Raw genomic sequence first — 13963 nt, 5'->3', positions numbered from 1 at the left:
GAAGAAGAAGAAGAAGAAGAAGAAGAAGAAGAAGAAGAAGAAGAAGAAGAAGAAGAAGAAGAAGAAGAAGAAGAAGAAGAAGAAGAAGAAGAAGAAGAAGAAGAAGAAGAAGAAGAAGAAGAAGAAGAAGAAGAAGAAGAAGAAGAAGAAGAAGAAGAAGAAGAAGAAGAAGAAGAAGAAGAAGAAGAAGAAGAAACACCTCAACATGCTTATTTTAATGCTCCAGAAAACAAAACTTAAAGGATTGTAACCAAAGCAAAGAAAAAACAAATCTGTTTTTAAAAAAAAAGAAAACTAGGAGGCTAGCAGTTCTTCAGTAGCAGATCAAGGGCCCACAGCCTGTCTAATTCAAGGTACGGTCTTAAAAAAGAAGAAAAGCAGATTAAAGGGCCAACAGAAGACATAGAAGCATACAGTATCTGCAGGATTTCTTTCTCTCTCTTTTCTCTTTTTGCACGTAGCAGCCGATAAAGAAGACAAGACGGTGAGCGCTTTGAAGATTACTTCAGCGATCAATGCATCAAACGTGAACCTTTTTGTTTCATATAACCGCAGCTCAGCTTTTCGTGTCATGCAGATGGCTAGACAAGGATAATAGTTCATAATCTACAACACATGTACGCCCCTATCACCCCTAGGTGCTATCTCTCCCAACAAACCAGAGAGAGTAAAAAACAATCACATTTTTTCCCCTGAAAATCTCCTGATTTTCTTTTTTCAACCAGCCGTTATTTTGCCAGTCGCTACACAGCGACGTGCAAAAATCTTTTTTGAGATTTGCAGGAAGACTTTGTTTGCCTGATGCATTTATTTATTTATTTCATCTAAAGGATTTATACGGTGGTCCAAACTGAACAATGGGACTGTAGGCACCTTGTAAAGCAAAACAAAAACCCAAGATAAAAACAGCAATCGATAATGATCAATCACAGGCAATAACTAGGCTCACAGGGGACAGTTGAGAGAAAATTCTTTAAAAAAATGTTATGAGAATAGGATTTATGTTTCTGTATCTTCACCGTTGATCCTCTATTTCCTCTCTATTTTATATTTGAACTATTTTGTCTTCTGGATTAATCAATAATACACATAAAGATATAGGGTGGTCCTTTGATACTCAGCTGCTTTGAAACTCGTCAAATTTGGTACTCGATGCATTTTGATGCGAAAGTTGTGTCCCGGTATTCATCGTTTGTTTGGTACACAAACTAGAACTTGTCAGTGTCGGCTGCCTTGTGAATCACTAGATTATTCCTTAGGGGAAAAATATTTTTGGTACTCATCGCGCCTCTCGGAATCANCGGGTTCTAGGGGGAAGAAAAGAGGGAATCGCCATGAAAAGTGAATCTTCAGTGTTTTTATCACCTCCACCAACCCTAACCCCTAACCCCTAATACTAACCCTAACCCTTTACCTAACCCTAACCCCAACCCCTAAGCCTAACCCCTAACACTAACCCTTTACCTAACTCTAACCCCAACCCTTTACCTAACCCTAACCTCTAACACTAACTCCAACCCCTAACCCCAACCCTAACCCTTTACCTAACCCTAACCCAACCCCTAACCCTAACCCCAACCCCTAACCCAACTTTACCCTGCTGCAAACAGAGATCAGTGCAAAATTACCTACGAATCGTCCCAGCCAGCCCCATTTTTAACACCAAGTCTGTTAATTAATAAGAGCAATGAAATAGCAAAGAGCAATAGCACTTAGACCTATATACGGCTTCATAGTGCGTTACAGCAGAGGTCCCCAACCCCCCGATCCGTGGACCAGCACTGGTCCGCGGCATGTCAGCAACTGGTATGCGCAAACAAGCAAAGCCCTGTCCCCAGCACGGGGAAACCAAGCCCACTCTGGTCTGTGGAAAAATCTCTCTCCATGGAACTAGTCTTTGGTGCCCAAAAGGTATGGAACTGCTGCTTTAAAGCACTCTCTAAGCCAGCGGCCCCCAATCTTTTGGGCACCAGAGACCACTACCATGGAGAGTGGTTTTTCCACAGACGGGAAGGGGCATGGTTGGGGCTTTGCTTGTTTCCATGGCCTAGTTCAGGGGTAGGCAACCTTGGCTCTTTTATGACTGGTGGACTCCAACTCCCAGAATTCCTGAGGCAGCCATGCTGAGGGGAAAGGGAGAGGTTTCCTAGCTGAGCCATGCTGGCTCAGGAATTCTGGGAATTGAAGTCCACGAGTCATAAAAGAGCCAAGGTTGCCTACCCCTGGCCTAGTTTCTGGCATGCCACAGCCCAGTGCTGGTCCACGGACTGAGGGTTGGGGACCCCTGCTCTAAGCAGTTTACATAGTTAGCATCTTGCCCCCCAGCAATCTAGGTCCTCATTTTACCGACCTCGAAAGGATGGAAGGCTGAGTCAACCTTGAGCCAGTCAGGATCGAACTCCTGGCAGTGAGCAGAGTTAGCCTGCAATACCGCATTGTAACCACTGTGTCATCACAGCTCATTATCTTCCTCTTCCCCTTCCCCTCCTTTTCCCCTGTCCTTCTACTTAACCCAAATGTAGTCCACGATATGGCTATGCAAAGTTTTAGGGTTGCGATTCTGGAATGTGTGGGACTCAATTGGAGAAATCGGTTTGTGTCTCATTAAAGCAGCCACATTGCTTCCCAGGATAGGACAGACGCACCCAAAAATGTCCCCAACTGAGTCCCAGGCATTCCACAGCAATTGTATGTGTTTAATATTGATGGCTTAAGTGGAAATGAAAATTAAGAGGTATGAAAAAATAACAAAATACACGTAAGTCCTCGATCTACGATCACAGCTGGACCCAAAATTTCTGCGGGCTAAGCAAGACAGTTACTAATTGAGTTTTGCCCCATTTTATGACCTTTCCTCCACCACAGTTGTTAAGTGAATCACCGCAGTTGTTAAATTAGGAACACGGTTGTTAAGTGAACCTGGCTTCCCCCATTGAGTTTGCTTGTTAGAAGGTCGCAAAAGTGACCCTAGGACACTGCAACGGTCGTAAGTACATGCCAGTTGCCAAGTATCCGAATTCTGATCATGTGACCACGGGGAACGGTCAATAAGTTTTAAATACTGCTATAACTCTGAAGGTTGTAAGCCGAGGACCACCTGTATGTTTGTATTTTTCTTTTCTTTTCGGTAAACCACTCTGAGCAACAAATGAGATTAGTGTATGAATCTACCGGATACTTCCAAGCCATGGTCAAAAGCAAATCTGATGTAATTGTTTAGGAAAGGAAAAAATAGATCAGTAACTTGGCGACTGATAATGATCTTCTCGAACGCTCATTAAGAGAACCATGCATTTTTTTTTCCCACGGATGGTGACATATGCTTCCAATTTTAGATGATTGATTACAAGTCCTCCCCATTGTATTTCATCACATACATCTCATCTGTAGTGGGCATCTCCCCAAACCTGGCTGGGGTAAGAGATGATGCAAACTGCCACATGAAATGCTTTAATAAAGGTAGAACCCAGTCTTGTGCGCTTGATAGATACGCATGATGAAATGTATTAGAGGAAAAATGCAATCTACCAGGTCAGAGAGCTGTGCAACTACCCTTTGGGTGAAAAAAAAACCCTTGCAAAAATATTAATTCCATTTGTTTCTTCAGAAGGAGCCTCAACGTACACATCTGCGTGGATATAGAGATTATGTCACTAATAAATATCACTTTTTTTTTGTCTGCTTCTGGGAATAGGGGGATATCACACGAAGGAGGAGGAGGAGGAGGAGGAGGAGGAGGAGGAGGAGGAGGAGGAGGAGAAGAAGAAGAAGAAGAAGAAGAAGAAGAAGAAGAAGAAACATCTCCATATGCTTATTTTAATGCTCCAGAAACAAAACTTGAGGGATTTTAACCAAATCAAAGAAAAAAAATCTGTTTTTAAAAAAAAGAAAAATAGAAGGCTAGCAGCAGCTCTGTTCAGTAGCAGATCAAGGGCCCACAGCCTGTCTAATTCAAGGTACAGTCTTAAAAAAAGAAGAAAAGAAGATTAAAGGGCCAACAGAAGACATAGAAGCATACAGTATCTGCAGGATTTCTTTCTCTATCTTTTCTCTTTTTGCACGTAGCAGCCGATAAAGAAGACAAGACGGTGAACGCTTTGAAGATTACTTCAGCGATCAATGCATCAAACGTGAACCTTTTTGTTTCATATAACCGCAGCTCAGCCTTTCGTGTCATGCAGATGGCTAGACAAGGATAATAGTTCATAATCTACAACACATGTACGCCCCTATCACCCCTAGGTGCTATCTCTCCCAACAAACCAGAGAGAGTAGAAAACAATCACATTTTTCCCCCTGAAAATCTCCCGATTTTCTTTTTTCAACCAGCCATTATTTTGCCAGTCGCTACACAGCGACGTGCAAAAACCTTTTTTGAGATTTGCAGGAAGACTTTGTTTGCCTAATGCATTTATTTATTTATTTCATCTAAAGGATTTATACGGTGGTCCAAACTGAACAATGGGACTGTAGGCACCTTGTAAAGCAAAACAAAAACCCAAGATAAAAACAGCAATCGATAATGATCAATCACAGGCAATAACTAGGCTCACAGGGGACAGTTGAGAGAAAATTCTTTAAAAAAATGTTATGAGAATAGGATTTATGTTTCTGTATCTTCACCGTTGATCCTCTATTTCCTCTCTATTTTATATTTGAACTATTTTGTCTTCTGGATTAATCAATAATACACATAAAGATATATGGTGGTCCTTTGATACTCAGCTGCTTTGAAACTCGTCAAATTTGGTACTCGATGCATTTTGATGCGAAAGTTGTGTCCCGGTATTCATCGTTTGTTTGGTACACAAACTAGAACTTGTCAGTGTCGGCTGCCTTGTGAATCACTAGATTATTCCTTAGGGGAAAAATATTTTTGGTACTCATCGCGCCTCTCGGAATCAATTAACGATGAGTACCGAGGTATCACTGTATATATCTGCTTAGGAAACTTGGAAGGTTTTTCCAATTTTTCCTGCATCTAAAAACTACACCACAGTTTTTGCACGACAATATTGGGAGTATCCAATCTGGGTCGGTCACCGGCTTAGTTTCAGACAACTTCTCTCTACTGGAAAGTGTTGGCAAATATTGGCAGTGCCAACTACTACGGAGATGGGTTTCTTCTTTCAAATTAAAATCTCTTCCCTAATTAATTCTCCTTACTTCAGACAGCAGGAGTATGTGAGTAAAGCTAGGATTTTTATTTCTTTATTTAATTTAGTTCTGTCCTCGTTGCCTCATTCTACAATTGCTTTTGATTCTTTTCGCCATCTCTTTTTTTTTCCTGGCTAAAATATCCTTTCCGAGACCAGAGCAATCTCCCCTTTGTTTCCAACTTCTTGGAGTATTTGGTGTCAGCTAAAATTTTCCCCACTTTGGCCACCTAATGAGAAGGAAGGACTCACTGGAGAAGAGCCTAATGCTGGGAAAGATGGAGGGCAATAGAAGAAGGGGACGACAGAGAATGAGGTGGCTGGATGGAGTCCCTGAAGCAGCAGGTGTGAGCTTAAATGGACTCCAGAAGATGGTAGAGGACAGGAAGGCCTGGAGGAGGAGGTAGGCAACCTTGGCTCTTTTATGACTCGTGGACTTCAACTCCCAGAATTCCTGAGCCAGCCATGCTGAGGGGAAAGGGAGAGGTTTCCAAGCTGAGCCATACTGGCTCAGGAATTCTGGGAGTTGAAGTCCACGAGTCATAAAAGAGCCAAGGTCGCCTGCCCCTGCCCTATACCATTTCACAGAGATGATTGTCCACCACTGCAATGGGAGTGATGTCGATCTGAGGGAATTATACTGCTATTTCCTGGCCTATACAGGTAGTGGACTCCAGAAGATGGTAGAGGACAGGAAGGCCTGGAGGAGGAGGTAGGCAACCTTGGCTCTTTTATGACTCGTGGACTTCAACTCCCAGAATTCCTGAGCCAGACATGCTGACTCAGGAATTCTGGGAGTTGAAGTCCACGAGTCATAAAAGAGCCAAGGTTGCCTACCCCTGGCCTGGAGGAACGTTGTCCATGGGATTGCGATGGGTTGGACACGACTTCGCAACTCACAACAACAATTTTCCCCATTCCCCATTCTGAATCCCCATCTGTAGTGCTGGAGGCATTTGTGAATTTAATAAATGTTTACCTCAGTACAATGAGATAACGTCCGAGGGGAACTCTTTTATTACTGCTAAATTTTGAAGGGTCATTGAAAGACCACTGAAAATTGCAGTCACGTGACCGCAGGATGCTGTAAAAACCCTGTAAAGTGACCCTTCGGCCAACAGCCCAAAATTTGATCTCTGCCCCCAGCTGCTTACCTTGCCAAAGCAGGAGACGGGCCTCCCCGTGTCCTTAATGGAGGCTTTCCACGGACGACCGGAACTTCAGCATTGTCTGAGCCTCCATTCAAGTAAGTTAATTCCTGCAACTGTGCTTGTCGGATTTCATCGTTGTAGTCCTGGAACAGAAAAAAAGAAGAAAGGGGAAGAAAAAGACATCACGCTGTTGAAGAAACACTCCTTGTCAAAGCCTTAAAAGCAATTTTTTTTATTTCACGGTTCTATAGTTATAAGAGCGGAGAGCCGTAGAACTGGTGCAGTCTTATTTATTTTTATTTTTTTTCGTACAGAGCTGATTCAACACTTTGATAACAAAAAAATGCTGCAAAACAAACATCTGAAAGAAAGTATTCCACAGGATTTAAGAAATCCAAGCCTGAAATTCTCTCTTTTCTCTCTCTTTTAAGCTTACTTTAAGCTGGTGAGTGGGAGAAAAAAAAATGCAAGAAGTGTCTCTTGCTGGATTCAAACAAAGTTTGAAGGTGTTTTTCCTCCCGTTTGTCCTCCGAATCTTGTGGGAAGAGATTTAATGTTTCTGTATCTACAGACTTTATTATTTGCTGTGGTCAACAGCCCTTTACAGACCAGCTTTCTTTAAATTGCCTGCTGTAAACTTGTTTGTAACTTCCATTCTCCAGAAATCCCAGAAATGCAGTCCTCAAATCAAGTGAAATCTTAAGAACTGCAGTTGCCAAAGCAGGGTCCAGAAGTATTTAAGCATAGTCTGATAAGACAGACGGTAATCATCCAGGTTATGTACATTTTCTCTGTATAGTGCAGGGGTAGGCAACCTTGGCTCTTTTATGACTCGTGGACTTCAACTCCCAGAATTCCTGAGCCAGCCATGCTGAGGGGAAAGGGAGAGGTTTCCAAGCTGAGCCATGCTGGCTCAGGAATTCTGGGAGTTGAAGTCCACCAGTCATAAAAGAGCCGAGGTTGCCTACCCCTGGACTAGGACTACCTGTATAGGCCAGGAAATAGCGGTATAATTCCCTCAGAACGACATCACTCCCATTGCATTGGTGGACAATCATCTCTGTGAAATGGTATAGGGCAGGGGCAGGCGACCTTGGCTCTTTTATGACTAGTGGACTTCAACTCCCAGAATTCCTGAGCCAGCATGCCTCAGCTTGGAAACCTCTCCCTTTTCCCTCAGCATGGCTGGCTCAGGAATTCTGGGAGTTGAAGTCCACGAGTCATAAAAGAGCCAAGGTTGCCTACACCTGATATAGTGTCAAGGAGACTGCCCTTCCCACAACCCAGCAGCCAAGCATATTGTCCCTTACACATCCCACATACATCTTCCTTACTGAACCCTCCATGAAATACAGATAATGTCCAGTGTAAGCAGTAGCATCCATAAATAAGGGATGTGCAATACTATGAGATCCTTGGTGCTCTCTGAGCTTGGTTGTTTTCTTGCAGACGTTTCATCACCCAATTAGGTAGTATCATCAGCGCATTGATAATGTTACCTAGTTGTGTTACAAAAGGTCAGCAAGAAAACAGCCAAGCTCAGAGATCACTGAGGACCATACAGTTCAACCCCAAGCTACAAATATCCTAATGGATGTAGATTTACTGAGCATTGATTGTGGAAGACAAACACATCAGAACCCAAGATAAACCATATCACTTAAGGTTCTGCTCTACATAGCTTATCTCAGCCTAGTTGTTTTTGATATAGAACAGCGTTTCTCAACCTGAGTAACCTTAAGATGGGTGAACTTCACGTGCTAGTTGGGGAATTCTGGGAGTTGAAGTCCACCCATCTTAAAAGTTGCTCTGGTTGAGAAACACTGTTGTAGAATGAAGAAGAAAGATCTTAAGATAGGTCAAGAGCTTTGAGATTGGTCTGGTGGGAACTGCCTATTAGATAATACAAATGCAACAAACACAAGAGTTGTTTGAAAACAGTTTCCAAATGCAGTTAGGAATACTTAATATAAGCTGTTAATGTGTAGCCTAGACTGAATTCTTCATTTACAAGATAATAGAATAGAATAGAATAGAATAGAATAGAATAGAATAGAATAGAATAGAATAGAATAGAATAGAATAGAATAGAATAGGAAGGGACCTTGGAGGTCTTCTAGAACAGCCCCCTGTTCAAGCAGGAGGACCTATATCATCACAGACAGGTGATTGTCTAGACCAGTGGTGGCGAACCTTTGGCACGCGTGCCAGAGGTGGCACTTGGAGCCCTCTCTGTGGGCACGCAGGCCGTTGCCCCAGCCCCGCAACCCCCTCCTCACCAGCAGCCTGCCTGGAGGAGAGACTCCCCCAGGCACAGCCCACACAGAGCAGCGCAGCCAAGCACAGGGGCAAGACTCCACTCTCGTACCCCATCACGTGCAGATGATGCTGCGGGCAAGACTCCACCCTCGTACCCCATCACGTGCAGATGATGCTGCGGGGTGCAGGCAGAGGGCGTGGCTGCCATGGCGCTGCAAGGCTGCCTGGGCGATCTGTGGTGAGTGGCCCTGCGAGTGGGCAGAGTGGGGGGCAGAGCGGGGGTAGGCCAGGGGGCGGGGCGGTTTTTGGGCACTCGGTCTCTAAAAGATTCGCCATCACTGGTCTAGACTCTTCTTTAAAACCTCCAGTGATGGAGCGCCCACGATTTCTGGAGGCAAGCTGTTCCGCTGGTTGATTGTCCTCACTGTCAGGAAGTCTCTCCTTAATTCCAGGTTGCTTCGCTCTTTGGTCAGCTTCCAACCATTGTTTCTCGTCCTTCCCTCTGGTGAACAACCTGACCCCCTCTTCTTTGTGATTTTAAGAACCTCCAAGCAGAAGGCGCCATGCCACAAGTAAGAAACAAGCAATAAACTTTTCTATTCTCCATTGACTGCCTTTTTTCAAGAGAACTGCATGGATTCGTTCAGTTCCCAGAATGCCTCCCCATTCTAAAAAAAGATATTTTAATAATCTTACATATATAAGATGTGTTCTTCCACGTGCAGGATGGTGGGAAAAATCGATCAATGAACTGATGTTAGCTCTTCACAGCTCAATTGCTATTGCAGAATATTCTCTAATTGAGTTAGATAACATTGTATAAAGGAGGATGAAGGAAGCCAATATGGTTTCTTTCATCTTACTCCCACGGGGACTCTAGATAAGTTTCTTTTCCCACTGAAGAAATGTTACCCCGGATACTAAATTCATAAATCCTGTCAGGATTGCTAAACACTTCATTAACTGAACAACTGGAAGAACAGATTGAAAACATTTGTCTAGAAAAATCCAAAAGACTATCAGGGGGGAAAGAGAGGCATGTCAACTTTCATATAAAACCTCATGCCTTCATTGTGGCTTTGAAAAGGCACAAAAAACAGAACAAGTTGCATTTTTATTCTTTTTTATATATATTTGTTCGCTGAAAACATCAGAAATGTTAGCTATAAATGCATAAATCACAAATCTCTAAGGACTCATGATGCCCGGATTTTAAGGTAATAAAGGACATATGTATCCATAGGCTAATGTTAATCTCCAGTTACACATAATTAGGCCTGTATTTTAAGAAGAAGCAAAGCTTTTAAGTCACAGAAGAATCAATAAAACAAAAGGAAATTTTGCGCTGAGCCTCGGTCTCTAGTTCTGATATTCATTTCCTAGGAAGTGGCAAGGTAATTTTCATTTTTCTGGTGTGCTCGCTGCTATTTTAACACACGTAACCATTTTCCAAACAAATGTTGGAAATCATTTACAAGGAGGATTTAGTACAAACATTGAACAAGCAGTGCAAAACCAGTGAAACGATATTAATTTAGAGATACTACCGTGTTTTCCCGAAAACAAAATCCACCCCAAAAATAAAACCTAGCCTGATTTTTTGGGGGTGGGCCTAATGTAAGCCCTACCCTAAAAACAAGGCCGGGAGGGGGGGACACATGGCCAGCACAAGCAGCGGGGAGCGTGTAGGGCAGGGTTAGGCAACCTTGGCTCTTTTATGACTCGTGGACTTCAGCTCCCAGAATTCCTGAGCCAGCATGGCTCAGCTTGGAAACCTCTCCCTTTCCCCTCAGCATGGCTGGCTCAGGAATTCTGGGAGTTGAAGTCCCCGAGTCATAAAAGAGCCAAGGTTGCCTACCCCTGGTGTAGGGACAGTGTCTGGCAGCAGACGCAACCCGCCAGCCCCTTGGCACAGCACAGGTAAGTCTGAGCATGGAGGCAGAGGTGGGGGAGGGAGGAGGAGGCAGGTGATCCAGATGTGCTGCAGATTTTTCGCCCAGAGGGAGACTGGAAGCTTCATATGCTTGTGAATGGGGCACTTAGAAACCAAGCAATTCACTCCGACTCCAAGTGCCCCATTTGCAAGCAGACAAAACTTTCAGTCTCCATCATTTCTCCATCTGGGCGAAAAGTGTTTGGGCAGTTCCACCCCCTGCCTCGCCTCATGGCGGGCTGTGCGGCCTCCTGCCACGAGTGGCCGCAGCAGTGGGCCAGCAGCCACATGAGCTCTTGCTAGATGGGGCTGTCAGTGCTGCCATCACGAGGCGAGGTAGGTGTTGGGGAAATAAATAAGACATCGCCCGAAAATAAGACCTCCTGCCTCTTTTGGAGGTTCTCTCTCTCTCTACCTACCTACCTATTATCTATCTATCTATCTATCTATCTATCTATCTATCTATCTATCTATCTATCTATCTATCTATCTATCTATCTACCTACCTACCTACCTACTCTCTCTCTCTCTCTCTCTCTCTCTATGTCTGTCTGTGTCTGTCTGCCTACCTACATCTACCTACCTACCTACCATCTACCTACATCTATCTATCTGTCTGTCTACCTACCTATTAGCTACCTACCTACTTACCTACATCTATCTATCTATCTATCTATCTATCTATCTATCTATCTATCTATCTATCTATCTATCTATCTATCTATCTATCTATCTATCTACCTACCTACCTACCTACCTACCTACCTACCTACCTACCTAAGAATGGGTCTTATTTGTGGGGGAACAAGGTAGAGATTAATAGATACAGATAGTCCTTGACTTACTTACTTCATTGACCTTTTAAAGTTATAACAGCATTGGGGAAAAAAAGTGACTTATGACCGTTTGTCTCATTCACAACTGTTGCAGCATTCCCATTGTCCTATGATCACAATTCAGATGCTTGGAAAGTGCCACACGTTTATGGCGGTTGCACTGTCCCGGGGTCATGTGATCGCCTTTTGAAAAGTCAACGGGGAAGCCAGATTTATTTAACAACCTGTGTTACTAACTAAACCGCTACAGTGATTCACTTAGCAACTGTGGCGAAATTCGCTTAAGAAACGTCTCACTTAGCAACAGAAATTTTGGGCCCAACTGTGGTCGTAAGTCAAGGAATACCAGTATTGTTATCATCCTCGAGAATGTAGGATAGTAGAAAGGATCTTCAAACCAGCTACAATCCTGGCATTCTTTATCTTCCTCCACAATTTTAATGTAATGAAATAGCCTTAGGGATTGCCGATGTGTGGTAAATGTTATGTAACAAGTAACTTACATATTATTTTTAGCCCCCAAACAGCATACATGAATTTCAGGCTTCTTCACAACACTGTCATTTCATTGCAAAAGTGAAAGAGTTATCTAAGGTTCAGAAGACTTAGGAATGCATTCATTTCTAATTACTAAAATACACATTTATCATGTCTTTATAATAGTTCTATGACTGCTTTTTAGGGAATTACAAAATGTATAGAATCTTGAAATGGCTATATACATTTACGTATAAGCCCATCCACCGATAAGCTGTCCCTTTTTAACCCAAAAACGGTGGGAAAGTGCCACCCACAGATAATTCAACTCTCAAAATTTTCACATGTTTTAATTTTAAATAATTAGCTTAGCCATGGATAATCCATGGATTATCCATTTTTCATGGCACTATAGTTAAAACTGTGAGGGTCAGCTTATCTTTGGATAGGCTTATATGTGGGGAAATACAAGATATATGGGTACTTTTTAAAGTGTTACCGTATATACGCAAAAAAGCCTATTTGTGCATAAACGGAACCTAATTTTGTGGGTGTATTTTGACACAGAAAATTCTCAGCTTATTTGCATGTATATACTGTATGTGGTAAACTACATGCCAAATGGTTTGGAATACACAGTAAAACTCAATTTAGCATATTCCTGGATAGGAGGTAACTGTTAAATTTTAAATTACCATTAAATTCAATCCAAATGTACACCATCTGCATAATTGATGTCAGTGACATAAATTGGCAGAATTAATGTAAAATTCAGTGAACCATTTATAATAGTACGGATACAATGAGTGAAATCCATTATCTTAGAGAAATGTCCAAATACATATATTGTCTACTGAAGCCAAAATAATAATAAGGGTCTAATAAGGGTTTCCTGTACATGCAAGATGTTTCAATCCTTGAGATGATTATAAAAGGCTATCTCATTTGGTACTACTCTTCTCTTTTTGCATGGTTCTGCAAAACTTTTATGCTAGGCCATTAAACTATTTTAATTTTTAAGTATTTTAATGCTTCTATTCTGTAGGCTGCTTTCTATCATCTTAATGTTTCCTGCTTTTATGGTGTTTTGAAAATTGTTTTTTTTTTTTTAATTTATCAGCCGTGGGGAGGTAATCAAGAAGTATTTGTGCTAATAATCTACAACATGAACAAACCACACTCAACTGGATTGCCTGCTGCTACAGACTCATTAATTGCAAAAGTTTCCACGCAGGTAATTTGGAGAAAACTAACCGCCTGATTAAAGTGACCAATAAAATGGTCAGGCCAGTGCCTAACAGTCAAATCTATTTCTAAGTAGCAGGTTTGGGGAAATTATCTAAATCACCTGCAGCAGAGTGCCACTTTTGAACAATCATGACAAAAGTACATTAGAAAGTAAATACCAATACAAAATGTTCCACAGATGGCATTTAGCACCAGCGAGATTGGCCAAAATATATAAAATATGAATCCGGAATGTTGGAAATGTAAAAAAAAAGAAGGAACATTTTATCATATGTGGTGGCAATGCCCCAAAGCAAAGACCTATTGGGAGCAGATTAGGAGATGGTTACAGGAAATAACAAAACAACAAATTGAACTCAAACCCGAAATATTTTTATTAGGCATAATCAACCCAAAAATCGAGAAACGACTCCAATACATCATTATACATATTATAACTGCAGCACGCATTGCATATGCGCAATGTTGGAAAAGGAAAAATATACCAACAAATGCAATGATTATATGTAAAATATTAGATTGTGCTGAGATGAACAAACTTACCTTAGAATTGAAAGACAAAGAAGCTACAGAATTTTACGAGATATGGGACATGTATTATAATTGGTTAGAATTGAGGGATAAAAAAATATGAGAAGTAATGTAAATAAATGTAAATAAATGTAAGAGATGTAGGACATAGTATTGTTAAGAAAAAAGAAAAAATGTACTGTGTATTTTGTTTGTTTGTAAAGAGAAAAAAGGAAATATAAAAATTAAAAAAAGAAGAAAGTAAACACATTGGTTAAAATCATGGACTTCATATGCCTGCATTAACTTAGACCACTGAATTAATAAGGCCATAATAGTGTGAGGTATGAATGATAAACACGCAACTTAAGTGCAAGGGACCACACAGAGGTA

The 13963-nt window shown here is 41.8% G+C and overlaps 1 protein-coding gene across 1 annotated transcript in view; it reads right to left on the bottom strand.

Moving 5' to 3' along the window:
• Positions 1-13963, bottom strand: part of KHDRBS3 (KH RNA binding domain containing, signal transduction associated 3) — a 121195-nt gene that overhangs the window by 36176 nt on the left and 71056 nt on the right. The window contains exon 5 of the mRNA XM_015826928.1: positions 6311-6450. Coding sequence (XP_015682414.1) covers positions 6311-6450 — 140 coding nt within the window. The remainder of the gene's footprint in view (positions 1-6310; positions 6451-13963) is intronic.

This window comes from Protobothrops mucrosquamatus, unplaced genomic scaffold (assembly GCF_001527695.2).
Source record: "Protobothrops mucrosquamatus isolate PMUCROS unplaced genomic scaffold, P.Mucros_1.0 scaffold3387, whole genome shotgun sequence".
Lineage (NCBI taxonomy): Eukaryota > Metazoa > Chordata > Lepidosauria > Squamata > Viperidae > Protobothrops > Protobothrops mucrosquamatus.
This window is presented reverse-complemented; position numbering and strand designations above follow the sequence as displayed.